At 46.8% G+C, this 27,966-nt stretch overlaps 12 protein-coding genes across 12 annotated transcripts; 5 read left to right on the top strand and 7 right to left on the bottom strand.

The window, feature by feature from the left end:
• Positions 1-245: 245 nt before the first annotated feature.
• On the bottom strand, positions 246-1,425 carry FSUBG_6221 (xyloglucan-specific endo-beta-1 4-glucanase A; the record flags this gene model as incomplete). The annotated part of the gene is made up of 3 exons (XM_036684398.1): positions 246-661; positions 730-889; positions 952-1,425. The coding sequence occupies 3 exons, from the start codon at positions 1,423-1,425 to the stop codon at positions 246-248; spliced, it is 1,050 nt and encodes a 349-aa protein (XP_036538286.1).
• Positions 1,426-2,324: 899 nt separating this feature from the next.
• Positions 2,325-3,507, bottom strand: FSUBG_6220 (pectin lyase precursor; the record flags this gene model as incomplete). Its single annotated transcript, XM_036684397.1, has 2 exons — positions 2,325-2,738; positions 2,791-3,507. 2 exons carry the CDS (start codon positions 3,505-3,507, stop codon positions 2,325-2,327), a joined length of 1,131 nt encoding a protein of 376 aa, XP_036538285.1.
• Positions 3,508-4,301: 794 nt separating this feature from the next.
• FSUBG_6219 (killer toxin Kp4 SMK-like core) lies at positions 4,302-4,891 on the bottom strand (the record flags this gene model as incomplete). Its single annotated transcript, XM_036684395.1, has 3 exons — positions 4,302-4,331; positions 4,474-4,661; positions 4,717-4,891. 3 exons carry the CDS (start codon positions 4,889-4,891, stop codon positions 4,302-4,304), a joined length of 393 nt encoding a protein of 130 aa, XP_036538284.1.
• A 1,061-nt stretch (positions 4,892-5,952) lies between these two features.
• On the bottom strand, positions 5,953-6,330 carry FSUBG_6218 (killer toxin Kp4; the record flags this gene model as incomplete). The annotated part of the gene is made up of 1 exon (XM_036684394.1): positions 5,953-6,330. The coding sequence occupies one exon, from the start codon at positions 6,328-6,330 to the stop codon at positions 5,953-5,955; it is 378 nt and encodes a 125-aa protein (XP_036538283.1).
• Positions 6,331-7,175: 845 nt separating this feature from the next.
• Positions 7,176-7,628, top strand: FSUBG_6217 (killer toxin Kp4 SMK-like core; the record flags this gene model as incomplete). The annotated part of the gene is made up of 2 exons (XM_036684393.1): positions 7,176-7,347; positions 7,396-7,628. The coding sequence occupies 2 exons, from the start codon at positions 7,176-7,178 to the stop codon at positions 7,626-7,628; spliced, it is 405 nt and encodes a 134-aa protein (XP_036538282.1).
• Positions 7,629-8,286: 658 nt separating this feature from the next.
• On the bottom strand, positions 8,287-11,919 carry FSUBG_6216 (uncharacterized protein; the record flags this gene model as incomplete). The annotated part of the gene is made up of 6 exons (XM_036684392.1): positions 8,287-8,302; positions 8,356-8,586; positions 8,644-9,921; positions 9,978-10,553; positions 10,599-11,537; positions 11,597-11,919. The coding sequence occupies 6 exons, from the start codon at positions 11,917-11,919 to the stop codon at positions 8,287-8,289; spliced, it is 3,363 nt and encodes a 1,120-aa protein (XP_036538281.1).
• Positions 11,920-14,707: 2,788 nt separating this feature from the next.
• On the top strand, positions 14,708-15,923 carry FSUBG_6215 (uncharacterized protein; the record flags this gene model as incomplete). The annotated part of the gene is made up of 2 exons (XM_036684391.1): positions 14,708-14,993; positions 15,046-15,923. 2 exons carry the CDS (start codon positions 14,708-14,710, stop codon positions 15,921-15,923), a joined length of 1,164 nt encoding a protein of 387 aa, XP_036538280.1.
• Positions 15,924-16,858: 935 nt separating this feature from the next.
• On the top strand, positions 16,859-19,000 carry FSUBG_6214 (glycosyl hydrolase family 81; the record flags this gene model as incomplete). The annotated part of the gene is made up of 1 exon (XM_036684390.1): positions 16,859-19,000. One exon carries the CDS (start codon positions 16,859-16,861, stop codon positions 18,998-19,000), a length of 2,142 nt encoding a protein of 713 aa, XP_036538279.1.
• Positions 19,001-19,390: 390 nt separating this feature from the next.
• FSUBG_6213 (polysaccharide deacetylase family) lies at positions 19,391-20,008 on the top strand (the record flags this gene model as incomplete). The annotated part of the gene is made up of 1 exon (XM_036684389.1): positions 19,391-20,008. The coding sequence occupies one exon, from the start codon at positions 19,391-19,393 to the stop codon at positions 20,006-20,008; it is 618 nt and encodes a 205-aa protein (XP_036538278.1).
• A 285-nt stretch (positions 20,009-20,293) lies between these two features.
• On the bottom strand, positions 20,294-22,011 carry FSUBG_6212 (glycerophosphoinositol transporter; the record flags this gene model as incomplete). The annotated part of the gene is made up of 6 exons (XM_036684388.1): positions 20,294-20,386; positions 20,451-21,140; positions 21,193-21,410; positions 21,460-21,553; positions 21,601-21,751; positions 21,806-22,011. The coding sequence occupies 6 exons, from the start codon at positions 22,009-22,011 to the stop codon at positions 20,294-20,296; spliced, it is 1,452 nt and encodes a 483-aa protein (XP_036538277.1).
• Positions 22,012-22,678: 667 nt separating this feature from the next.
• On the top strand, positions 22,679-24,390 carry FSUBG_6211 (alkaline phosphatase D; the record flags this gene model as incomplete). The annotated part of the gene is made up of 3 exons (XM_036684387.1): positions 22,679-22,774; positions 22,825-24,054; positions 24,103-24,390. 3 exons carry the CDS (start codon positions 22,679-22,681, stop codon positions 24,388-24,390), a joined length of 1,614 nt encoding a protein of 537 aa, XP_036538276.1.
• Positions 24,391-24,430: 40 nt separating this feature from the next.
• Positions 24,431-27,691, bottom strand: FSUBG_6210 (major facilitator superfamily transporter; the record flags this gene model as incomplete). Its single annotated transcript, XM_036684386.1, has 6 exons — positions 24,431-25,384; positions 25,430-25,495; positions 26,049-26,577; positions 26,628-26,830; positions 26,882-27,385; positions 27,434-27,691. The coding sequence occupies 6 exons, from the start codon at positions 27,689-27,691 to the stop codon at positions 24,431-24,433; spliced, it is 2,514 nt and encodes an 837-aa protein (XP_036538275.1).
• Between the last annotated feature and the right edge of the window lie 275 nt (positions 27,692-27,966).

Genomic DNA, 27,966 nt, shown 5'->3' with positions numbered 1-27,966 from the left:
TACATAGCTTATCTACCGTTCTCTTGATGCGATAGACTTAGAAGTGTTGCCCACCTCTGGCGTGATCTGAATAAATACTTGGGCTTACCTGTTGTTAGAATTGGTGTATTTTAGTCGAAATATGTGCTCAATCACATGCAGTCCAAGAGGAGCCGAATGAATGCAAGTTTGGACATCTTGGAATACAATTGCGCCTCTAGAACCTACCCAGAACAGAAAGCTCAATCCCTTCATAACTCGTTCCTCTAAACGTTGATCCGAAGGCTCAGATGGTTGTCAAAGTCGACAGTGCCGTAGTAAGGTTCCATGCCAGCATTTCCAACATTGACATACGTGTCTGACTTGAACACGCCCTCCTTGGACAGGGCTACAAGCCAGTCCTTGATGTCACCTTCAAAACTGCCGCCGTCTTCGTCACCGAACTGGCCATCTTCGGGACAAAGGAGCGAGGACACTGTGATGCCAGTATCGGCGTTGACGCCTTGGTACAGCTTCCAGCCGTCTTTGCCAAATAGTCCATCGATGGTAGCGATTGGCCCCTCACCCCATCCAATAGTAACTTGACCTCCCTGCCAGTTTAGCCAGAGCATGAGCTCCTGCGCCTTGCTAGTGGTTGAGTCTCCCTTTGTATCAGAGGTCATAAAGTCGTACACAACATTCCCTGGTAAGCAGCAATAGTCAGCATGCGTGTTCCCTCATCTCGCAGACGAAGAGCGTCCAGTACCATACCTTTATAATCAGTAGTCTTGCTAGTGGTCCACTCGTACTTGGAGGGAATACTCTTGATATCACTGAGCCTTGTTTCGAGACCCTGTGTGAGACCGATAAAGTTGTAACCCTTGACGAGGTTCGTGCCGACAGTAGGATCAATGTCCCATAGCACGCTCCACTGGAGCGGCTCCAGTGTATGGTCTGGTTATCACCAGAGCCTTCGTAGTCGTAGTAGCCGACACAGGAAGAGCCTTTGATAGACTGATAGTTGTAGTTCATGGAGAAGACAATCCACGGCGTTCCAAAGAGAACCTCGGATTCGTTAGGTTTGCCACAAAACTTCTTGGCAGGCTCCTTCAGAGCAGCCATGGTACTTCTCGTTTGGCGCGATGTCGATAGTGAAGCTGTATTCTGTGATGACGTGTCGAGCTCTTGAGGCTGGATATCCCCGGCATCAATGGTAGGCTCAGTTACTTGAGGCTTTTCAGTCGAGACAGCGGTTTGCGCTTGCCCAGTCTTCGCCGACTCTACTGTTGTCGAAATAGTGGGAATAATACTAGAGGCATCTTTTGCTGTTGCCAGATACGGGTTGGCGGAGACATCTGGAATCGAATTGCCATTCTTCGGCCGTCCATGGCGACAATTAGAACCCGCCGCACCATCAACAGCAGCGATGGCCGAAAGGATGAGAACCAGTTGCGGGCAAGCACGCATCTTGTGAGTAGTGAAAGGTTTGGAATTTAGTCAAAAGGAAGAGGGATTTCTTTGTCAGAGCAGGAAGAGTGTGCAAGACTACTTAAAGCCAATGGATCATGGAGCCTCTTTTTTCCAATAAAAAGCACACTGCAGTGCGATTTCATTAACTGAAAACGAATCGAAATTAGGAGATTTTGACATTATGGTTAAGCAGGAACCCTCCGTACTGTAATAAAGACTAGGTCAACATCCAGAAATCCACTGGCACTTAATTTCCATGATGGCTATATCGGTCTCCCTAAAAGCTTATTAGTCATACGACCTCTGTCCTTGAGCGGTGGAAGAATCTCGTACAACGGAAAAATTACCGGCTATACGCGTATGTGTCAAAGCAGGGGCCGATTTATGGGATTGAATGATAAACAGGGATTCCTGAAACGACGAGAAATCCAAAGCTGAACACAAACAAGACGCAGTTCCGACCAAGGTCTGGTGATTGGAATCTACATAACTGTTACAACTAATAAATTGACAGGTGTTTTCTCGAGTGTGATAGTCAAGGGTAGTGTCGTGGAACTCGACCTAGCTAGGAAATGCTACATTTCTTCCTGCTTTGTGTCAGTTATATAAGTAGTGCAATCTCAGCCTTGCCTGCTACCTCCTTATTGATAAAGGTCCGGTAATAGCTCTTATGTTTATAATTTGTAGATACATAGTTGTTTAATATCTTGTGTCCATCTGTATTTCACTCAACACAATGTTCATTACAAGCTGGACCAGCTTATTTTTTCTTAAACTCAACAAATAGTATTTACTCTAATCCAACCACCTTCCGACCATCCTTCAATGCAATTGTATAGAATACAATACCAGTGTAGAAGTGAATAGTACCAGTCAGTGAAAGACTGGCTGTGCAATTAAGCAAGACCGAAACCAGCCTTCGTCATGGCATTCTTAGCACTCTGAGCACTAGCAGCAGAAGCAATAGTCTTGCCCTTGAAGCTGCCAAGGAAACCAGTGTCATCGCCAGGGAAGGTACCAGAGCTTCCAAAGGCATTCATCTGGCACGCGCGTCCAAGAGAAGCCTTGCAGGAGCTAGCAGATCCAGCAGTAGGGACAGTAAAGAGACGGCCCTTAGTTCCAGGCTTGAGGGGGTTTTTGACGTTCTGGAACGCGTTTCCTTCAGCGAGAACCTGGCCGTTCTCAATCTCGAACGCATGGTCGAAGACGTCGTGGAAATAGTTATTGACGACGTGGAGGAGGGTGTTGCCGGAAACCTTGGGAGCGCGGCCGGAAACGTGGTACATGTAGTTGCCTTTGAAGGTGATTAACTAAAACCCGTTAGTAAAATTGTCAGTACCATATAGTGTCTTTGTTACGCACGTCGCTCTTTCCGAGGAAGAGGATGGCCCAGTAGTGATAGGTGTTGCAGCTAGCGGACCAGGGGCTCACGCCGTCAATCCTATTGTTTGTAATGGAAACACGACCGCTAGCTCCAGTACCAAGAACAATATGCTGGCGGCCGATCAAAGAGGTAGTGCAGTGATCAATCCAGATGTTGTCAGTGCCGTCTAGCGTGATGGCGTCGCCTCCCCAAACCAGGCTGGGGTTGAGGTCCGTGATATGGATGTTCTGGATGATGACATTCTTGACGCCATTGGCAAGACGAAGACCCTTTCCTTTGATGACACCCTTGGAACCGACACCAATAATGCTCTTGTTTGAGCCCACCATAAGAGGGTTCAGACCAGCCTTGTCGTACTTGACAGTGACCTTCTGAGCACCAGGGTTATAGTTGGTACACCACTGGTTCTTGTTGATAGAAAGCTGGCAGTGCGCACCTGTACCCCACGGCGCGCAGCCAATTTCAGTCGCAGAACCCTCAGAGCCCTTGAAGTCAAAGTTTCGCTGCAGGTAAATGACACGAGCAGTGTTATCCTTTAGGTAGTTGGCCAGTTCTTGGTTGTTCTTGGGGTGCACGACCTGACCGCCCCTTCCACCAGTAGTACTAGAGGCAAAGCCTTCGGCTTGAGTTGGCAGAGCGGCGAAGGAGGTAGGGAGAAACGCCACGACGGCGACGAAAACATCGAGGAGACGCATTGTGAAGACGTTGAGTTTAAGTGTTTAAAAACGAATGTGAGAGGAATGCCAGATTCCTAGTTGAGGGATACAAACAGAAGAAACGAAGGACTAGAAAATGAATGAATGAACGATACAGCGAGAACAGAAGAAAACTTCCTGAGTAGATTTGGAGAAGATATATAACGAGAAGCCGCTTGCTCCTGACTCGTGCCGTTAGCTCGAAATTGCAGTCATCGCGCCGATAACTAGGCCAATTGTTCCGCCAATCTGCAACATTAGGCTAGGATGATACGAACTTCCCACAGCTGGAATGAGCGGCGTGGCATCTGAAACGGCTACATGGCCCGAGTACGGAGTAAGTGGTTCTAGAATGTTAGCTCCCTCGGATTCATTTCCGGTGGTTCGGTCCCTAGTTTTTTCAAAGTTGTGAATATTCTACAAATTGAGGTTTTAAAGACAATTTAGTCACATTGCAAAGGGAAATTAAGTAGATAGATATGCCATTGGCTCTTACCAATGCCTGAAATATTGCCTTTAAGCTAATAATAATTCTGTGCCTGTCTCCGAGGCTTAGTGGCCTGGAATGAATACGCGTATAGATAAATAAGCTAGGGGCTGTGGCCATACGGCTACCTGAAGTGGATGTTTTACTCATTTAGCTTAACTGGTAGGTATAGTAAATAATTATAAGAGATTCTATAGACGAAAATTGCTCTTCTATAAAGCTGGAGATTTCTTTATTAAGTCTAATATAATATAACTATTTAGTAAGGGTGGGAAAGAAAACTACACTGCTATGGCAGTAGTTTTCCTTAAATATAGAGCGCAGAACCTGTAACTCGCTAGACACAGATTTTATATACTAGCTATTACTTTAGATAAGGCTTAGATATATGTTTTTATTATATCCTTATTAATAATAAAACTACCTATTTTAATAATATCTTAACAGTGGCAAGTTCCTTCGCAACAAGGCTTACTAACAGCATTAACAGTAAATTGCCCGTTTGCCACGTTATTTCCTGGCTGTGTAGGAACACTTCCACAAAGCTTGCAACCGTGATCGATGATCTCCTGTATGTAATGAAAAGCATCGTTGGCTGTTCCAGAAGCGCCGCTCTGGAAGAACGCACATATGTTACCTGCGTCACCTGATGTGCAAGCGACTTGGGCTGAAATTTCGGGCATTAACATTGGTGAGGTTTTGTTGGTTTAAAGATAACTCACCACCATCGCCAAAGAATCTATCCCCCTGACCATCGGCAATCATATTGCCAATCTGATCCTGAATGTTCTGGATGCTGGGACCGAAAGAGAGGTTGCACAAGCCGCTGCCACGGCAATTAATGCCCAGGCCAGCAACGGTGGATGCGAATAGGATAATTGTGGATGAGAAACGCATATTGAGTGAGTTGAAAATGATTTTAAGCGGTGAGTGTTGTTAATGGTAGATAAGGTATGTTGAAGCTGGTGAGCATGAACCAGTTTCGCATAGAGAATGAAGACTACTTATACTTCTTTGAAGAAGAGGACTAAGAGTCGAGTTATTGCCTTACCATCTTGTTCACTGTTGATCTTATGCTTGTAAAGTCAGTGTAATATCATTCGCCCGCGAAGGTCTGTCACATTTGATCTGAACAACTACGTTGTATGCTCGCAAGTGGTCCCCGAGCACCAGAAAGTGGCGATACATAACACTAGTGACGCAGGTCATGGACTGTACGTGGAGACTATAGCAGATACGTAATTGGAACAGTTGTCTTGATCGCCAAGTAAGAGCTTGAAAGGGAAACCCGAATCAAGGTAAATCAATGCTCTGCCTAGAATGGACCTCGTTAAAACGGTATATCTCTGTTTGCCTTTTCAGTTGCTGCATTGCAGATCATTCATACGAATTTCCCCTTTGGGATTCTTTGACCTTGATGGGCCGATGTCCCGAAGTTCTCAGCTGAACTGACGTGAAGCTGAGATTCAGGCTCGCGGGGAAAAGCACGCATTTCTCCTTTTAGCGATAGTCGTGAGGCAGGGTGAGAGAGTAGTGGGGCAAGAGCCGACTGGTGATGTCATAGGCGCTATGCCTGCTGGTGATTGACAGAAAAATACGATTGCCGATCTCGAGGTCCATATCCGTACATATACGAGGCTTGGGTCGGATAATGGGCCAGCTCGGATACCCGGATGTCGGTAGCGTAGACCTAGCGTCGAAATCTTGGGTCTGGAGACAGAGCGGCCGCCTTAAATCGTAACTAAATGATATTATATACGCCTTTTCTGAGCTACTAGTCTAATATCCAAGGCTAGCTATAAGTTATACAATAAATAAGTATTAAGTAGTAATATGTAGATTTAATTAAAATTTCAATACTAATTACTATTAGTTGTGTATTTTAACTATTTAATACTAGTAAATATGTTAAGATACTAAAGTAGTAATTAAATATATATTTATATAGTAATTATTATCTAACAAGCTCCCTGACAGTTAGGATGGCTAACATAGTTAACTGTCAACTGTCCATCCGCAACATTATTGCCAGGCTGAGTAGGAACCGAGCCGCATTTCTTGCAACCGTGGTCCAAAAGGGCTTGCAGGTCTGCAGAAACCTGCTCGGCAGTGCCGCTGGCGCCATTTTGAAAGAAGGCGCAAGTATCGCCTGTGCAGGCAATCTGCTGTTGAGCTGGATAGAAGCGGTCTCGAGGCTGGATGTTGTCGACAATGGATTTGAGGTTGATGAGGTTTCCGCTGCCGCCACCGCAGGCAAAAGAGCCACGACAGTTAATGCCTAGGGCGGATGTAGTTGCGGCGAGAGAGCAGAAAGAGAGAATAACAGAGTGCTTCATTTTGAATGCAGTAGAAGGACGTGTTTGCTGGTATTGATAAAGTGTGTTGAGTGGTAGATCTGTGAAGAGCTGTGAATTTCTGCGTTATTGTCACGAAGCAGTAGATACTTGTGTAGATTTATAAGTTCTGCTGACTACATGTGGTTCTCTTGGCAGTTTCTATCTGCTACGTCTTTTTTGCCTATAAACTTGAATTGCCTATCTGGGAAGGAGTGGACCTATTGTGATGGTTATTGCATTGTCGATCACCTTGAAGGACTCAAAACTCCACACGGCCCGGAACTCGGCTTCGTATCATCATCACGGCCCACCTCAACGCTTTGACAATTACCTAAAGTCAATGACGTTAAAGTGGATTCCCTGAAGTTTCTCACATACCAACCGACCAAGGATATTATAGCGATCGACGCATGCCGTTTTACGAACTTCCTATTTCTGTAAGACAATAGTAAAGCTGAATATTGCCGACTGTAAAGCAGTAGAAGATATCATCATGATGGTCACGATACATCCCATCATTACTGCATAAGGAATATCTCAGACTGCAGGTATCGGAAAGCTCGGCCTGCCTGATCAGGTTCTGTTGGCAGGTTTCGAGAAGTTGGCCAAGTAGAATCGGCCGCCACAGGACTTTAGGCAAACAATCCATGTTAAGAACTTAGTCTAGCCATTAACCTGAAATATCCCTCCTCTGCCTATACTATAAAGTATGAACTATATAAGTTAACGTTTCAGCTCCTCGACGGACGCTATATTATCAGACTATAACAACTGTTAGAATCATCTCTACAAACACCTTTACATTAACCAATCTGCCCTTTGTCAGACTCCTTATAAACCTCACTATGCATTACGCTTTAACTATTAGCACTCTTCTCTCCACTGCTTCAGCACTGGGCATCAACTGCCGAGGATCTGGCTTTTGCAATATCAATAACGCTAGCTTGAACGATGTTTTAACTCAAGCAAAGCAGCTGGTAGCTCGCGGACAGGGTGATCATTTCTGGCCAGAGCATGGTATGTCCACAGCAACGAAACGCAGTACATTTGACTGATAAAATCTAGTTCAAATCGCTTGTGCCTCAGGCCAATACGGTTCTATCTGTGCTTTCTTCCAGAATGGTGCAAGTGGCACTACAACCCGGGCTATTGACTTGATCCAGGGTATTATTGACCATGGATGTACTCAGTGTGGCAGCATTCCTACGAATCCTGGTAATAACGTTGATAGTGGGGAGCTGACAGTCAACTATGTTCAGAATCCTTGCTGTAACGGTAACTGCTACTGTCCTGTTTAAGGCTATAAAGAGTGGTAAACCCTGTATTTATTCTAAATAGGAAATGTTAGCAATTGAAGAAGCGCCGTGATGGTGATGGCGAGTCCAAAGGCCAAGCTGATGTAGTACAATAGACAACCCATCAACGCGTTGATGTAAATCTACCTCATGATTGAGGAGTAAACCGAATAGATGGCTGAACAGGTTGTAGAGTGATTACTTGAGTAAAAAATACAGACCTCTTTTCATACCACTCCCTACTCTCTATCATCACTATATACAACCCCGTCAAAATAGTAAGGAATTTTCCCCTGCAAATCTTGTTTTATCTGTCCCAGTCTCGCGGAATGACGTTCCGAGAATGGAGACGTACTTGAAGTCATATCGGCCTATGCGATACCAGGGAAACGGGTCCAGAGTTTCGAGCTGGAGACCACTGTTCAACAGAAAGCAATGTGTTTTTGGGGAATTAAGAATGTAGTTCCCTAGCATTGGATGGGAAAACAGAGGATCCAGCAGAATGTCCCTGAGATACGGCACTGATAGAAGGTGTCTCACATCCCCTATAAAAGTTGACTGGGGTGACATGTCAAGATCTAGCCATCGATCTTTTTCGTATGCCACAGGAGCGCCAGATCCTTCTGCCTCCATAGTCGCGTACGCTTTACTTTTAAGTCCCCTATTGCTCCAGTGATCTATGGTTTCAGTAAGACCAAGTGTAAGTAGCGGAGCCATTGACGCCCCATACTTCAAAAGTAGAGCTGTCATTTCTGGCGACTGAGATAGTTCAATTATAGTGAAGCCATGAGCGCTTAGAGAGTCGATATTGGCGCCGTTTTCTAAAAGTAGCTCAGCACTGGTAAGGTTGTCATTGAGAACAGCAACATGAAGCGCTGTGACTTCATCAAAAGCATTCGTATTGAGACGACGTGATAAGAAACGGCGATCTAGAATTTGTCTCCTTGAAGTATTGTCTCGACTGTAAAGATAGAGCTGAGTCAATGTAACAAAACTCAACATATAGCGAAAGACTCACCTCCAGTGTTTCATATGCTTTTGCAAGTAATCTAATAAAATTCGAAGGCCTCGCACGTTCTTCCTGGCAGCAAAAAAGATAGGTGCGTCAGGCCCATTCACCAGATCGCCACCTTGCTCGGTGTATCGATGGATCATAGTATAAAGAACCTCTAGTAGCTTGGGATCATTAGCTGCAATATTTATTGCAGACGACCTTTGGCCATCAGAGAGATCGCATTGTACCAGGGTGCTGGCTTGACGATCAACGAGCCAGGCGACAATTCGAAATCGTCCCTGGATCAGCGCAAATAAGAGAGGAGTGCAGCCAGACTGTGGCATAATACCGTTGAGAGGACACCCAGATATCACTGCATTGCGACAGCCCTCAAAGTCGTTAGAAAGAACAGCTGTCTCCATTTGGCGAAGAAGTCCACGTACATGTCGCTGAGCTCTCACAGGGTCAGGGTCAGACTCATTATAACATCCGGGTTCTTTGTCGAGAAGCTCGACAATATGATGATGCCCATGTTCCTGTGCGGCCATCTTAGGAGTCCACGAACCTAAAGCATTCGATTCACGTGCACCCTTACTCAATAGAATCTTCGTAGCATCCAAATGTCCGCTGACTGCCGCGTAATGCAGTGGCGAATTCCCATACTCGTCCACAGCGTCAACTGGATGTTCGTGATCCATAAGATATTCTATAATGCGCGATTGACCGCCCAATGCCGCTAGGTGAAGACAAGTGGCACCACCCTTCGACGTCATGTCGATAGTGAACAACTTCTTCTCGATGAAGAATTTGACAATTTCAATGTATCCAAAAAAGGAGGCAAGACCCAGACTGTTGACTTGTATTTCCAGATTACCGTTTCCCATTGGTAAGATTAAAGACACCTCACGGTTCCAACGGACTGGCACATTTGATTCTTGTGAGACTGTAAGTAGTTGTTCAAGGAAGCAGAGATTGTCTCTAAGACCGGCACAGGATGGGGCATCCAAACAGTTAATGCCTACGGTGTCGTTCGGACACACTGAAGGGTCTGCTCCCATTTCCAATAGATAGCCTGCGTAGCAGGTTGAACCAAGACGTAGATGGTGGACCAGAGGCGAATTACGCCAAGAAATATCGTCTTTGTTAGCGTTAATTCCATTGATGTCCACACCCCTGCGGACAAGCGCTTCCATTAACCAGCGAGTCTGTGGCTCCTGTCCTAGAGAGGCGATTCTATGCAGTAGTCCATACCCAGTCTCCAGCAGCGAAATCTGGAGGAGGTGGGTTGGCAGAATAGTGGTTCTACTACTTTCAGTAGTAGCTGCCCATCTAGGTTGTGGAAACCTTCTCGTACTAACATGGGCCAGTAGGCAGCGGCATGTCGATAGAACGGGAGCGAACTATCCACTTTCTCTAAGTCTGCGAGGAATCTGGTCTGGTCTTGTACGGAAACATTGATGTTCTTCAGTTGCAAGAACCTTAGACAGTTCAGGGCCATGAGCGACGTACTGTTAGGACGCGAGATCCTATACTCCTCAAGACCCGCTATCTCTGTTTCGAGAAATTCTCGGACAGTGAAACGGGAGAACTCGAGACCTCTTCCATCAGCAGACTTTCTTATGAGACTACTACAATGAAGAATAACATCATCTTCAATGTAGGTGTTGTTCTCACTGAGTTGTGCTCCAACCTCATCTGGCGTTGAGATGGCTTGGCAAAGCTCCAAAACAGTTAACCGTGCAGGAAAGAAGGCAACGAAGTGAAGGCAGAGTTGAACCATCTTTCGGATCTTAGCAGGCCGAGTATTGAGCCTTTCGAGGATTCGCCGGTAGCTGTCAGGTAAGGTTGGTGGTAATTCTTTGAGCGCTTGAAGTCGATCATGGTCTGTTCCAAACTCGCATAAATAACCTAGCTGACAAGACACCCAACGGAACCTAATTTGGTCAGTATCATAGAATCAAAGTGTCTGGGATACATACATTCCGTGAGCTCTATCAATAAGCTCATGTTGAATAGCGTCCCTCGTTTCAGATTTCCTCACTAAAAGTCGACAAGATTGAATTCTTTGTCCAAGCTCTGAGCGAACATAGTTCTCGATGTCTTCAGTATGGGCTTCGATTGGGATCTCGGTGAAGTTCTTGCCCATCCGTGACCGAATCTGCATCTCGTTGCGACTAAAGAGCGCGACAGCGGCAGGCTCAGCCAAGCCAGCGAGATCAGATAGACAACTAGTGACATTGCTCATCTCATCACCACACTCGTCGAGGCCGTCGACAATTATCAGTACTTGGCGGAATGTCTTGATCATGGCTGCTATCGTGTCTCGAAGATCGGCTACTTCAGGTTCTTTGGACAACGCTCGTGAGGGGCAGAGCTTGTTGAAGCATTCCTCCAGGTGTTCAAACGATTCCTCATTCTGGAGGGCAAGTTGCGATGCAATTGCCCCGAGTATCTTAGTTGGGATCAATGATTCGGTGTTCTTGTAATCACAGAAGAAGAAGGCCACTCCAACCTCAGATGAACTCCGTGATAGTGCTTCTTGGATAACAAGTCCAGCCAGGATGTTCTTACCACCGCCGGGGATGCCGTTCAGCCAAACCAGAGACCCATTCTTAGCAAACCAAGTCTGGAGTTCAGTACTCGACAGGAGCCAGTTGCCTGTCGTCGGGTGGCGCCATTTGATACTCTGATCGAGACTGGGCTGTGGATTCAGGTTGGGCTTCATAAAAAACTCAAGGATGCGTTGTTTCTCTCTGTCGAGTAAAATGCTCGCTGTGATTACTGACTTTTGATAGACTTTCTGGACCAGTTCTTCAATCTTTGTGTTGTGTGTCACTTGATGTGAGAGAACGGTCTGAAGTTTCGATAGTGAATCTGCTGATGCTGCCAGAGATATGGTCGCCTTGCACCGAGAGAGGCTTTCTAGGAGGTCCTTGGTCTCGGAAGAGGAAAACGGCCATTTGAGCTGTCGGCTAACTGCTTCCACTTGCAGGCATCGTCGAAATCCTTGACAGCCTTCTGCACTTTCTGGTTGATGGCAGTAAGAGTCTCTCGGCATTGGTCAAGTAACTTCGTGTTCAATGCTACATCGCGTGGTCCATTCTCTGCTTCAAGTTCATATGCCAAAGCATCGAGGATGCGCAAGGCATTTGAGAGACCGCTGATCTCTTCTTTGAGGCTTTCAGCATCCTTTTTCGCTTCCTTTGCCTTGTACGTGTAGCTGAACACTGTCTTGAATACTAGATCTGATAGAGCGATGACGCCGGCAATACTAGCTGTCATGGAAAGCGGGTCAGCCATGGTGATTGAAAACGTTGGAATGAGCTTTTGATGAAAGAGGAAAAACTAAGCCGAAGGCAAGCCAGCGCCGTGACAAAGGCTTTTCCTTCTGGTGTATCTTTGGACTGATAGCTATAAGTACTGAGAGTCGTCTGCAATAAACTAGAAACGTTCAGAGCAGCAGTGTCAAAATACTGAGGATGCGAATAGTGAAGAAACATCAGGTCAGGTTGACGAAATTGCGGGGTTGCGTAGAAAGCCTTACGGAGAGTGGCTTTTGTGATTTCAAACCCCCAGCACAGCCAGATGTCCAATCACAGAAACACCGCCGCCACTGTGGTGTGCAGGGTGCAACAAGTATTGGTTGCTCACAGCCTGATTTTCAGACTCAGGGCGTTTAGCATAGCGATGTAATGCATGTGAGTGGAGCAGCTGAATGTCTGCTTGACGCTGATTTGAGGTCGCCATGAGCCTTAGTTACAAAAACGTCAAGTTATACAAACCGCCCAGCAGATCATTTCTGAGATACTCTTTGCTAAGACTTTTCTTAAATATTAAAAGTGTTAAAAGTTATATTAAAATTTTATTCTATTAAATAAAGTTATAGATAGAAATAAAAGCTTTTACTGTTTTACTATACTAGCTTCTATTGCCTACCCTAAATGGTAAATACTAGTAAATTACAGAAAATACTAAGGCTAGTCTTTAAATGAGGAACAAGTAATAAGTCAAGGTCCATATCCTTATATATACATTATACCCCGGAATCAGGGCATTTCTCTTCCACGCCAGCCCCTGATTAACTTAAGTTTGCTGACGAGTTCTTAATGCTTGGACTGACTTGGTCAATGCTCCTAGCTACGGTAGTTGCGCGACAATTACGGTTGAAAGCACGTGTCTTATCGATAAGCCTGGCTGCAGGCTACGTTACATCGTCTGTCGTCTATTTACGTTCTCTACTAAGTCATCTCTTTCATTGGCCTCAACCAGCGTTTCCAAAGGTCAAGAGTTGGAATTGCAATTCATGTACCTTGAAGGCTATTGGGGTTTGTTTATTTGGATACTTACTTTGGAATATCGACCTGGAATCCTGTGCTGAGCTGACACCCCTGGCACCAAAATGGGTGGCCGTGGGCTTGGCTGTTTGAACTTCCTGGATGATGGCATATCCTGACTGTGATTGGTGTTGGTATATTTCTGGATGCAATAACAAAAGCGTGTGAAGAGCTAGAGAGAGAGAAAGAAGGTATGGCTTCTTGCGCGAGAAGGCTGGGGGAAAATTACTAAAATATATTAATCTCTGTTCTTTACCTTTATGTATATTGAGGTTGAAGCTACTTCGAACCCCTCAACCTTGTCACAGGATCGTGGGCCATGAATTTATACACATTATTTCGTGGCAACCGCCGAAAGTCAATATGCATATTCATAGATCATACAGCAAATGTAGCGCATTCTACATCTTCTCCTTCTTCTTGCCATTGGTGGCCCATCCCTCCGGATTATCTCTTCCGATCCGGTCTAACAAATCCGCCTTCTCGTATCTGAAGGAACATTAAACTCAAGGCTGCCCTGGATATAGAGCCGGCAAATGGATTGCCAATATTCGTCAATCACCTCGGCACGGTACGAGACGCGGTGGGGGCCATACCCCTGTCGACTGTCCGGCGACCACGCCCAATCAGGACAACTGGGAACTTCTGTTAGCACCCAATCAAGGCTTAACCAGATTGAGACCTGGACAGATGAACATTGCAAGCTGATAGGGTACAAAACCGAAGATAAGGGACTTTGTTACAAATGCCTTGGGCGAAAGAGGTAAGTGATCTTGCAAGACATGTTGATGATAAGGAACGGCACATCTTGCCGATGTAGAGTAGTATTAAACAGGAGATATCTTGGGACAATGTTAGGCTTCAATGACATAAACGGAAGCTGCGAAACCTCACGACCTTGGTAGTTTTGCAAGAGGCTGAGGGATTTAGTTAAGAAACCAGATAGTAATTATGGTAACGATACTTTATTATATAATTCTCTATAGAAGTTTATTAAAGAGTTTTAAAATAAATATAGTAAGATAGCTATATTTAAACTATTTCTCTTATTGAAATAAAGCTGTATTTATTTCTTAAATAAATAAGGTCTAACAAAGCCAGACGATATTAACAGAGATAAAGTCGTCCGATCGATAAGCTAATTCGAAGAGGCTGTGGGTTGCCCTGCGTCGAAGGTCTATGGATATCGCTCGTACAAAAGATCTTCGGATATCACGGCAGCGAAAGGCTGTCGCTTTATATCAGACGATCAAGCTTCGATGCCAAGCGATCGCGCAGATCAAAGGCGTGATTCTGGGGTACTAATGTCACACTGCTATATGGAAAGAAGCTCATTGGACGAAGAGTTCGGCACTGAGAGATTAGTTTGGCGCTTCGCCGGCCGTGCACCCTATCATATTGGCAAGTTGGCAACGGAACCTACCCAATGCGGTAGGTGCTATTTATCACGTCACGCTAGTGGCATATCGCATTCAACATGGCTATCCACAGGACGATCACTTCGTACCAAGTATGAACACCATCTAGAGTATTGAGAGGTGCTTAGAGCCTAGTCTAACTTGTCAAGCCTAGAGATAACTATGCCGTCCACGTTGCCGGTTTTCCGAGGAGTTGTAGATAGATCAAGTCATATTATTAACTCCAACAGATATAAATAAGCTAACTGCCTGGCTGTCATTGACTGAATACCATCTCATCTCATCAATCTCTCACCATCTCAATCATCGTCTCCGGGCTCTTATACTATCAGCAGGATGCTTTTCGCTGTCACTCTCACTCTTGCCGCTGCGGCAGCCGTTTCCGCCTCGCCCCTTGAGCCTCGAGCCAAGACTGCCGTTCTCCCCTTGAAGCACGTCGTCAAGGCCAGCTCTCTCAAGGCCATCGTCCAAAAGGGCCAGGCCCGCCTTCGCAAGGTCAATGGAGAGTCGTCTTTCCACGTCGATGCTGTTAGCTCTGGCTCTGTTACCAACGAGGATGTCTCGTACGTTGCGCCTGTCGTGATTGGAGGCAAGACCTGGAACCTCATCGTCGATACTGGATGTATGTGACCTATTTTCAAACATAAATCGAAACAATCGCTGACCTGAAATAGCTTCGAACACTTGGTGTGGTGCTCAGACCAAGTGCGAGCCAACATCGACTGGCAAGTCTACAGGCGGCTCTGTCAGCGTCTCTTACGGCTCTGGATCATTCTCTGGTACTGAGTACACAGACAAGGTCAGCTTTGGCGGCCTCAGTGTTTCCGCACAGTCGATTGGTGCTGCTAGCAGTGCCAGCGGCTTCTCAGGTGTAGATGGCATCATTGGCTTCGGTCCCGTTGACCTTACTGAGGACACTGTCTCCAATGTCAACACCGTCCCAACCTTTATGGACAACCTCTACAGCCAAGGCTCAATCTCATCCGAGGTGCTGGGTGTCTCCTTCAAGCCAGAGTCTGGCAGCGATGATAGTGATACCAATGGAGAGTTGACGCTCGGTGGTGTCGACAGCTCCAAGTACACCGGTTCCCTCACCTACTTCCCAGTCCTTACCAGTGGCAAACCTTCTCAGTACTGGGGTATCTCCGTTGCTGGGTTTACCTATGGATCTACAACTCTTGGATCAGGCAGCGGCATTGTCGACACCGGCACTACACTTATCTACATCCCTACCAGTGCCTACAACAAGTTCCTTTCTGCCGCTGGTGGTTCCACTGACAGCTCAACCGGCCTTGCTGCCTTCACCAAGAAGCCTACCTCCAACTTTGGTATCAAGTTTGGATCAACCACCTACACCCTCACGCCCGCACAGTACTTGGTCCCTACTGCTCAGTATAGCAACTTCGGTTTGCCCTCTGGCAAGTACTACTCCTGGATCTCCGATGGAGGCTCCTCTGGTGTCAACATCATTATTGGACAGAAGTTCCTTGAGAACTACTACTCTGTATATGATACCACCAACTCTCGTATTGGTTTCGCTACAGCTGCCTAAGTCGATGCTTTGGTTTCGGAGACCCTTAGCTTTCGCCGGGCTATCTGTCGCCCGCATGAAGAGGAAAGATCATGATATGGTTACATAGTTACATAGTTGTTAGTACATACTGAATTAAATGAGTTGAAGTATATGCCCGTGCAGCATTGTTATGGCACTGTTCCGCAAGTTACTGGAGAAACCGACAGTTTAGCCCGTGACCATGTCTTAACAATCATTTCTACCAGAAACTCCTTATCCACGATGCAAGGCATATTAGCTACGGCTCACGTACCCACTAAAAAATGAGTTGATAGCAGATCCTATGATGGCCATTCCTTCAGACGGCCAAGTACGCAGCGTCGATACTGAAAGCAGCCCTTTAAGAACCAAACAGCTTTTTCAGACTACCCCGTTTGATATATGGTAGTAGCTCGTTACTTTTTGCCGGTTTGATTGTAGCAGGAAGTTAAATCTCAACGACGACCTTAGATGACTTAGCGGCAGATGTGAAAGTTAAAAGAGATCGACATAAAATGGCTATGCAGCTTGGCATTGCATTGGATTAAGTTTTATTAGGCTTTTGCATGAATAAACTTAAAACCCCCTTAATAAATAAAACTTTAATCTTGTAAAAGTTTACTAAGTAAATAAGTCTATTTCTAAACCAAATTTCCCATTGTCTATGTTTTTATCTATAATACTTTTCCCATATTTCTTACTGAAAATTCCCAGCCATGTTTCGCCACTGCCTTATTCTAACCCTTTTACTATTCGAAGTTATACATGCTTCCAAACACCACTATGGACTGCATAGCCATAGCCACCTCAGACGCTCAGATAGTGACAGCGCGTCCAGAAATGAAGCAGCATTGAAACGAAGCTCATATAACGTCTTTGGGGAAATCTCTCACGATCCACCGATTCTAGTCCCCTCGAGGGCAGATCACCCGCAAATGCCGGTTGGGGTAGATAATAACAACAACCCCATTCAAACCAACAAATTCTATGCCAACTTCTTCGCCAATAATCAAAATAATGCTACATGGACTCACCCTTACTCGATCTGGTGGTCTAGTGACCCTCCCAAACAAGGCCACGGCTTGTCTATCTCCCATACCGACCGGCGCGACTTTATCTACGGACCCGGAAACCCCGTAAAATCTTTTGAAGATCCCGTGTTTCGTCAATCGATCGCTCTTTCGGCGCGAGAATTGCAGAATGGAACTGTTTTGACCACGGACTCGCTGACGGCATTCTCTGCCAACGTTAATCTTGCACCAAGGGGAGGTGCAAAGCCTCTTATATCGTTCCCCATTGTTCAGGGCATGGCCTTCGTCACTGGCGTCTACAGCAAAGCCACTGTTATTATTCAATCTCAAAGGCATTTCTCGAAAATTACCGACCTTCACCTAAGCGCTGCCGTCCCTGGGCCCTCTCTGTATGGTTGGAGTGTCCAGCTAGGCGATGGGTCGAGTTGGCTGATCTATCTTACTCAAACCTGCCTTTCTGAGAGGCCGACGCTTCAAATCACTGACAAAGGAACAATCTTGGGTCCGAAAGGATTTACTGGAACAGTCCAAGTTGCCAAGAACCCTGCAGGAGCAGCCGGTATCGACGTCTTTAACAAAGCTGCTGGCGTGTATCCAGTCAGTGCAGCCATCTCGGGCACTGTTTCTGGCCGCACTGGGACCTACACCCTGGCGTGGGAGAAGGAGGGGATAAAGCAACGAACATTGCTCATGTTTGCTTTGCCGCATCACGTCAAGTCGTTTAACACAGAGACAGCCAGGGGTCTCACCAATATTGAGTTGGCCAGCACAACTAAGGGAATTGCCACGGCTATACTTGCAGATGAGTTCACTATGGTGGAGTATGAGCTTCCTACGGATATTGGGTTCAATCCTTGGTCACCGCGTCTAGGATCGGTGGGATCTCAGGGCTCTGCATCAACGGTATCTCAGGATGCCAAAGCGTCAATCATCAAGGCTGCAAAAGTCGAGCTCGCGCGGGATATCACAAAGCTTACCAATCTGACATCCAAGTACTATGGTGGAATCGCCTTTTCGGTCTACGCGAGAGCGTTGTATGCTGTCCACAACATTGCTGGCGACAGATCTTTGACAGCCAATTCGCTTGCAAAGCTTGAAGCCGCGTTTGACAGGTACGTCAAGAATGAGGAACCGAACCCTCTATGCTACGATAGTCTGTGGAAGGGTCTCGTCTCGTCTGTATCCTACGGGAACAACGACTCCTCGATCGACTTCGGCAACACATACTATAATGACCATAACTTCCACTACGGTTACTATGTGTATACCGCCGCGATCATTGCGCACTTTGATCCCTCTTGGCTAAGCAAGAACGGCGGCGTCAACAAGATTTGGGTGAACAACCTGATCCGTGACTGGTCTAACCCATCAGCCGATGACCCTTTCTTCCCTTTTTCACGATCTTTCGACTGGTTCCACGGCCACAGCTGGGCCCGGGGCGTCCTTGAGGCACCTGACGGCAAGGACCAGGAGTCTTCAGCAGAAGACGCCTTCTCAACCTATGCCATCAAGATGTGGGGCAAAGTCATTGGTGACGCCAGCCTCGAGGCCCGCGGTAACCTCCAACTTGCCGTGACGGCGCGCAGCCTGCAGTCGTACTTCCTCCTGGCAAGCGATAACGATGTCCAGCCGGCTAACTTTATTGGGAACCGTGCTACGGGCATTCTCTGGGACAGAAAGATCAATCACACGACGTACTTTGGCGACGAAATTGCTTACATCCAAGGTATTCACATGCTTCCAATTGTGCCGAGCAGCGCTTATATCCGCAAAGCTCCCTTTGTACGTGAGGAATGGAATCAGTATTTCGCCGGCAACAAGTCTGGATCTCTCAGCAATGGCGGCTTCGCAGGCCATATCTATGCAAATCTGGCGATCGCAGACAAGGCTGGCGCTATTGAGAGTCATGCCTTCTTCAGGAAGCAGACTACTGATAGTCCATACCTCAGCGGGTCGAGTCTGACTTGGGATCTGGCGTATACGGCGGCGTTGGGAGGAAGTTTGGCATCTAACGTGTCTGTGAATTCAACGCGTCTTTGGACCTGAGAAGAACGCAGAACTACGTGGGATAACCGGCTGACGAGTTACTCAACGGAAGGCATGGTACCATGAGCTCCAGTATAGTTAATTTGTGAGATGGCTAATTTGTAGCCAGACAGCCAAGATAGCTTTTGGATGAGAATTGAGCATCTGAGCCTCTTTTTGGCCCATTCCCTGCCGATCCTTCGTAGCTTGTCCTGTGGCGCATCAATCGGAATGTCATCCTTTCTCGCTGATGTCATGTGACTGAAAGGCCAGAGACCAAGACGTTCTACCCCTCACTTCTGAACAAGTTCACATTACACCAGAACACTGACAAGCCATTACATAAACTCTTTTCAAAGACCCTAAGTCGAATCCACCCTACTCTCAATTATACTTGTCCATCATCTCACAATGCCTCAACTTCCCGCCCGGCAGGGTGTAGCCATTCTGCTAAGGCAGGGCCAGAGCCTCCAAGTCATCAATACGCATGGAAAGCAAGTGGTCGACTTTTGGGCCTTCAATTTCAAGAATGGCCAAGAGTACCTCTCGACTAGTCACACTCGAGCAATGCTGTCAAGCATCTCTTTGCGCAAGAGAGACAAGTTATACAGTTGCCGCCGCAAGCCCATCTTAACTCTTGTCGATGACACGACCCCAGGGATCCACGACTTGCTCTTCCCCGCTTGCGATGCTGAGCGTTATCGCCAATTGGGTGCTGTGGGTTATCATGACAGTTGCCATGATAATATGCACAAAGCCCTGGGAGAGTTGGAGTTTATCAAGCCCAGAGCTGATTGGGTCCCAGATCCGCTAAACCTGTTTATGAATGTGGCTGTGGATCATCATGGTGGAATTGATATCCGTGCTCCTACAAGCGACAAGGGCCAATATGTCATTTTGAGAGCCGAGACCGATCTTGTCGTCGTCATGAGCGCGTGCCCCCAAGATATGGTCAATGTTAACGGGAACGGGCCTACTGATTGCGAGTATCGTGTGCTTGAGGAATCTCGATTAAGTGTAATATTATAAAAATGCTGGGCCCGACCATTATTGTTAGTAGTCAATAGGCGGCAGATGTCATGGTCCCAAACAAAATGACTCCTTCTTATTAAGTCACTAAGATACTGCTAGCTCTCTACTGGCCCAAGTGGCTTTTCAAAAATTGCCAGCATCTTGTTTTAGTAAATTTACAGACCGACCGAGGCTTTGTATAATGTGATGAGGTCGGCTCCGCAACTCAATTCGCTCGTCTCTATCATGATTCAGCCAGAGACTGCATCGCACTGCAAGCACACCAGTCCAATTTCCTTTAGCTCACCCTTTCAGTCCCATTTGGCTGGTATCATATCCATTATCTTCTAAATAAGCCTTGAAACGAACATCCTCCTCTTCAAGAGTCTTGGGGTGCTGAATATTATGTCAATACCAGCTGCACATTTAAGTCGATTGAGGGATCTGGGAAGCAACTTACATTTGGGATTAAGAACCAAACACAAAGAACCCCAACTACTGAAATAGCACTTCCGATGAGAAAGACAACTTGCTGACCCTTGAGCTTGTCGTCAAAGCTGACAAGGGCCTTGCTCAACGCCTGGGTACCGACTGCGGCACCAACCTTGCCGATGGCTGCAGCAAACCCGAGAAAGTGACCTCTGAGAGGAGTAGGAAAGCTTTCGCTGCTGACTAGGAAATTACAGTCTCCAGGACCTACGGAGAGAAATGTTTGGAAGAGTCCATAGAGAGTAACGAAGGCAGGGAAAGCTGAAGGGTTATTCAGAGGGTACATGGTGCCTCCAATGACAAAGCCGAACACGCAGACTATGGACCAGCCCAAGGCATACGTTTGTCGCCGGCCAATGCGGTCCATGAGCAAAGCTCCAATGAAAGCACCGGGAAGCGCGAAGAAGTTGATAAGCGCTGACCAACCAATGGACTCTTGCATAGTCTGGCTGTTCGAGAAGCCGGCGACTAGAGTTGGTGCCAGAAGATTGAAAGGGTAGACTACGGCATCGTAGAGGAACCAGGCAGAGCAGCATCCAAGAAGAGGCTTCCAATAGTGCTTAATGGCAAGCTTGTAAGGTATCTTGCGTTGAATGGCATGCCTCTGGTATTGTGTGGAGTCCGCCAAGCGAAGGCGGAAGAAGAAGATGCCAAGTGGAAGCTTAAATAAGTGAGCCCAGAAGTATCAGATGATGCAGGAGAAGAAGACTTACAATAATGCCAATACCGAAACAGATTCGCCAGATACCATCGTGAGGAACACCTTTGTATGCCGCAATAACGATGAGGGATACTGTACTTGAGGCTACGAAACCGGAAATTATGGCGGCGTTTGTCGCGACGGCAACAAGCATGCCACGTCGCTTTCGCATAGCTTCAGTACTATCGGCGCACTCGACTGCTTGGGACGTGCACACGGTATACTCACCACCTAAATGGTTAACAAGTCATGGTCATTTGTGTTGCTGCGAGAGACATACCTGCTCCAACACCAGCAACACCACGCCCAATGACCATCATCCAAAACATACCCTCCACAGTAACGCCGTTTGCTGCAGTGGCGATGATGATACCCTGGTCGGCTGTCAGACGTGTTTCTTTATGGAGACAAAGATACATACCAGAACCAAGAATAGAGTTGTCAGGTAGATTCCAACACGTCGACCAAATTTATCAATGCAGAGGCCAAAGAGGAGCATGCCGAAGATGTCACCAATGAGGATAGAGTTGGACAACCGGGTCTTGACTTCGGCTGTCATCTGCTTTGGGTATCTACTCATGATCAACACCTCGAGATATCAGGTGAGTGAAGGTATCATGACGTACAACTTGGCTAGAACGGTATTCATGTATCCAATAATCTGGATGTTGTAGCCATCGGAGAAGAGAGCAACTCCCTGAACCAATACGTCGAGTTGACCGGGCGTACGCTGGGCAGGCTCATTGCTGTCTGTCTCGGCGGAGACGCTTGCATCTGATGACACAGCGAGGGTCTTGTCTGCCGACATCTCGTGCTTGTTGTTGTCTGACATTGCTGTACATGAAATCTTACAGCAGCAAAGGGAAATGTTGATTGTGTTGATAGACTACGGAATGTAACAAAAAGGCAGGATCCACGTCTTATATAAACTCTCAATCCTTCAATGCAACGTAGTTTCTAGAAGTCTAAGCAGTCCGTCGGCAGTATCAAAGTCCCCACTGCCTAGCAAAGGACCCATGATGGATAAAATCATACCCAAAGTTCTCCGACATCACAAGCAAGAATACCATATATTAGCGACTTGGACACAGTCACCAAGCACGTGGCTTCGGCCAACCCAAACAACCGGGTTTTACGTGCCGGCGATAATGGAGCCTCAAGCCGTTAGTGCCGCCGTGTAGACATCTTGGCCCGGCAGTTGGGTTCCGTGTAAAGTGGATCGTTGATCGCACGTGGGCTAGGTAAGCTTATCGAAAAGGTAAGACAATAGTTTTGGTCGGATCAAATTCATCTTTAATGTAACCAGAGATTTCGGGGTCCACTTTTGTATTAGATAATATCCTTGTTCTGAATCAGGATCCTGGATGTCTGGGTGGATAGCGAGAAAATAACGGATGGATCCCTATGCTTTCACTGTGATAAGCCATTCATGTTTAACCAAACCCTTCCCCGTTGGAGAGAGGAGAAAGCCAGAACTAAGACGGTCGGAAATTACAATCATGAATAACACGCCGTTAGCAGTAGATGTACTTGACGCCGTAATCGCAGCTGCGTCAATTACTTTACGCTATACTTCTATACTGTTTGTCCGATTTGTGAGTTCATTCGCGGCGATGACCCATGATAACTTGCTGACATAAATCAGCACCCCATAGGAAAACGATATCTAGACCGTATTTATGGGAGCTTTATCATATTTCTGCTTGCCTTCAGCGCAGAGCTAGCACTACTCAAATACAGCAAGCTTCGGGTCAAAAGACGTCTCGTCTCTGCCCCAGTATTGGCTATTGTCGATAGCAGTAGGCCCTTCTCCACCGCAAGCGGCTTCCTCATCAACTTGGCATGTCTCGTTGCTGTTCTTGACTTTCTTTTCAGAGGCCATCTTTTGCATCAAAGTACCGATCTGTCCTTCTCTCGGATGGGTTATGTTGATGACTCGACGGCTCGAATTGTGTTGAGGGCTCCTATCTCTGACTATGTTCAGATCACAGTCACTCCAAACTCTGACGGGCATGCAGAGACAGAAATACTCCAATCCGTCTTGTTAAGTGCACATTCTGATTATGTTGCGACAGTCTTGATAGAAGGTCTAGAGCCAGACACTCCTTACACATACGCAAGCAATGCAAGCCACGCTGGGTCGTTTCGTACCTTGTCTCAACCTGGCAGCGACTTGAAGCGTTGGAGCCTTGTTTCTTCAAGCTGCATCAAGCCATTCTACCCATACAACCCTTTGGACCATGGTTTTCGAATCAAAGGACTTGAACATTTAAGCAAGTACCTTTCTGAGGGTTCAGTGGATATGGTACTGTTTCTCGGCGACTTTATCTACATCGATCTCCCAATCCCACTGGGCTGGGATGCTGACACATACTCGGCGGCATATCGCCAGGTATATGCGTCCCCTTCGTGGTCGCCTCAACTTCGCGCAACCCCTTGGATACATGTCTATGATGATCATGAGATCATAAATGACTGGGCAGGGAATGACACGGGACTCTACAAGACAGCCATGCGACCGTTCTGGAATTACCATGGAAACGCGAACCCGCCATCAGAGTATGGTGCTGACAAAACATACTATGCCTTTCGATATCAGGGTGTAGCATTCTTTGTATTAGATACAAGGCGATATCGATCAGATAATGCGATGGTTGATGGGCCAGAGAAAACAATGCTTGGTGCAGTCCAGCTTACTGCTTTGAAAGAGTGGCTTACATCAGAAACTGATTGGAAAGTTGTAGTCAGCAGCGTGCCTTTTACGAGGAATTGGAGGGGCCCAGATTCAGCAGATAGTTGGTCAGGATTTCTCTGGGAGAGGGATTCGATCCTGGATACGATGAAGCAGAACGGCGGTGCTGTTATTCTCAGCGGCGTGAGTTTCCTGTATCACGTACTAAAAGGTGAAGCTAACACATGCTAGGACCGCCATGAACATGCTACCACGATGTTCCCTGCAAAGACCAAGGGTGACAAGCCGGTTATCGAGTTCTCCACTTCGCCGTTAAATCAGTTCTACGAGCCGTTCGATAGGTTTCATAAGGAGATTGAGCAGACCGATATGTCAATCTACTCCCATCCATGGGGCTCTTCAAAATTCGGAAAGGTCACGTTTGACACCACACAAGCAGATAGGCTACATGTCCATTATGACCTGGTTGTAGATGGTATCAAGGTATGGGAGTATGACTGGGAGGCTCAACGATTCTAAACGTTTTGAATTGCGAACAAGAAACTAGATGTATATAAGATTACTGGATAACTGTAGACCAGTCTTCACTTCTGATGTACTCCTCCATCGAGGTAACCGGAACTTTAACCCCAAGCTGGTCTGCATGCAAAATTGCTAGATCTCCACCAGTCAAACCAAACTCATGGAAGTAATCGAAACCGTCCCCAATCTCCTTGGCAAAGTCCTCCGGAACGCCTTCAAACAATTCGTCTCGTGAAATCTCCTTGTACGCCGCTCTCACGCCATTAACACGACCCCATATCTCTATCCATTCAGGCAAGGTCATCTCCTCCGAGACGCCCATAATATGTTTGTTAGGTGGCAGGTCAACCAATGCCTTCACAAAACCGCCTGTATCTCGCTCTGTGACTATGAATGGCATCTTGAAGTCCGGCGGTGTGTTTCTGGACACGAGGTAACTACCATCCGGCTGGAGCTTGGGGGCTAGTCTGTCAAAAAGCTTCCAAACTGTGACGTAATGCCCGATGGTCACGGTGCTCATTCTGGCTGCTACTCCAGGGAAACGTTCCTCTGTAGCCTTGATCATTGCGGCTTTGCTATCGAAATGATAGACCGATTTGTACTTTCCGCCACTCCATTTGGTGGCATGGCTAAGTGTTGACATGACGAAGCGCTCCAGAGTCTTGATGACTGAAGGGTCTGCTGCTGCTTCTGCAATTCTAATGCCTTGGCCAACTTCTCGTTCGTAGGCATACTCGAGTGTTGTGCGGCTCTTGGTTCTATCCGGTTGGGCCATTGCTTGCTGCAGATGGGCGAAAAAGTCAGTGTTGGAAAAGATAACGTGAGCACTTCGGAATGCCCGAATCAAGGATTCCTTGTCATCCAGATCGCCTTGGACGATGTCAACACCCTCGGACTTGAGACGCTTTGCAGACTCTCCTCCAGGGTTCCGTGTGATGCCGCGGACGTTCCACGAGGGGAGCTGGAGGAATGTTCGAGACACGGATCCTCCCTATGCATGTTAGAAAGTTCTCGCTTAATTCAGCCAGCTTCATACCTGAGCTCCGGTAACCCCTATAACGACAATGGTCTGGGACATGGCTTTGGTAGATTGCTTTTGATGCTGATGGTGTTATGAGTTAAGGTATGGATTGTAGTTCGATTCTTGTCTTCAGACGTCGCTTTATATCTGTGTTCATATATCGCTCAACCAAATCATTGTTGGAATGATACAATATTACAAACAATCTCATATGCCCGTCCGTTGTCAAAGTCCGTGGCTGTTACTTACAGCCCGCAATTTCAAGTTGGTCCGCCATAAAAGTCCGTGATTACTCCATGAAACTGAATTCACACAGCCCGATTGGCTATTTCTTATTGGTACCTAATTGGTGGCACTGCTGAATTTCCAAAAGGGATCATACAATGTCCGCTCGGCATTAGAGTTTGTCCGTCAGTCCAGGCGCTTTAGTCAGCGTAAGCACTAGATGTGTTAATGACAGTTGAAACTTGTGGCTGGGAGCTTAATGCTGATGGTATTATGCGTTGAGGCATGAACCGTACTTCGAGTTATCTTATTTATGTCTTTATGTGATAGGAAAAATAATCAATACATTAATATTGAAAGAAATATAGCTTTCCTAGACCTCAATTGCCTCATCCTCTCCATTACTCACTACAACCTCCTTCTGCCTCCATCTCTGTACCAATGGTAAACCAATGCCAGTCCACAATGTCAGCGCCACAACCCAAGCCAGTGCGCTTCCCCATCCATGCGTCTTTGAAAACTCAGGAGCTTCACCAGAAGCCATCTGGATCTGCTGGAAAGGAATAACCACGGCAGAACCAACCGAGACCATGAAGCTCAGTACAAACGCACGCTTCTGCTGGTCGCCACCACACGCCTCGTTGGCCCAGCCTGCGATCAGAGGTGTGAAGCACCCATAGCAGCCGTGCATGATGAACGCCGCCATTCGCAGCTTGTGAGGAACGTCCCAGGCGGTGAGGATGGAGTAGTTGAGAATCATCCAGCATCCTACAACACCACAGACTAAAGCACGCCCACCGAGCTTGTCGGCGATGTAGCCTGTCGATACCATGACCACAAAGTTGACAGCACCGATACAAGTTGGGATGTTGTTGATCTCAGGTACCGTATACAAACCAGTCTTTTTCAAGTAGATGCTAAAGTACTGCATCACGTAACTGCCCCCCGTTAGAGACAGGATTTGCCGAAAGGTTAAGTATCATCTTACCTTCCACATGTTAAAGTCCAGAAAGAGTATGCTGCCGTAAACGAATACACTTGCCAAGAGCCAAATATTCGTCGTATAACACTCCAGTCCATCTTTCCCACGGGCTTACGGCCCTCCTCTTCGATACGCTGACGGGACCTTTCTCTTTCCCATTCATCAAAGTAGAAAGCTCTAGTAGTATGTGGAGTATCAGGGAAGGTGACCTTGACCACCGTCAGTAAAGAAATGTGACTTTGTGAACAAAAGGTACTCACAAATCCATAGGCCGCAACTGGGATGGCGAGGATAAAATCGAAGATGAACAACCATCGCCAAGCGGACATACCTCCTTTGCCATGCATGCCAGTAAATAAAGCAGCTTGTAGATATCCAGAGAACATCTGGCCGAGAACGCCGCTCATAACAAAAAGACCACTTCGACGCGCTAGCTCACTCTTGCGATACCAGGAACCCAAGCAGTACATAACACCAGGCCAAGCAGCCGACTCAAATACACCAATGAAAAACCGAAGAACATAGAATTGATAGGCGTGGTTACATTTGAACAGAGCCAGCACGAAGACAGACCATGTTAAAAGGCAGCTTGGGAGCCAGATTCGAGGACGCACTACGGTGATGATCAAGTTGGAAACAAGACCACCCAAGATAGTGCCGACGGAGAAGTACGTGTTCATCCAAGAGAGTTCGTTCCCAGGACCGAAGCCGAGTTCATCCGCCATTCCTGATACATAAGCATTGGAAATATTATTTTGATCGAGCTGCGCAAATTAGCATGGTGTAAGTTTTGGGAACATCATAGTACCTACCTGCTTGATGAAAAACATGAGACATGCGAAACTCAACATAAACCAATCAAGCTTGAAAATAAGCTTCTTTTCCTCGGGAGACGTCCCAGGCTCATGCCAGCTAAACCATCTTCTATTGCTGGCCACTGTAGCAATAGCGTCGTTTTTCAAACTTGCAGCTGCGGGGCTAGAAGTGATAGAAGTACGATTCTTGGCATCAACAGTAGCAGCCAAGGGCGCTGCACTGATGGTATTATCGCTCACTGTATGACTGGCCATTGTGACGTTCGACGGTGAAGCGGTTGTGAATACTGGAAAAGGACGTAGAATTAGGTGGTTTGAGTGCCACCTTGATGGGAGCATTGATTGGTATTTCAGTACTTTATCTATGTAACGTCAAGTTGGATGTACTATACCATTCGCTATGGAGTATTAATTGCGTGCTTCGGCGAACCTTGGCACAATATTACTCAAAGAGGCAACAACTTGGTTTCCTGTCGGGGGATTCCCGCCCAGTGCCGATCGCTAAACCGGACCAGTTGCTCAAGCTCGGA

The sequence above is a fragment of the Fusarium subglutinans genome (assembly GCF_013396075.1).
Source record: "Fusarium subglutinans strain NRRL 66333 chromosome Unknown NRRL66333_c0000063, whole genome shotgun sequence".
Classification (NCBI taxonomy): Eukaryota; Fungi; Ascomycota; class Sordariomycetes; order Hypocreales; family Nectriaceae; genus Fusarium; species Fusarium subglutinans.
This window is presented reverse-complemented; position numbering and strand designations above follow the sequence as displayed.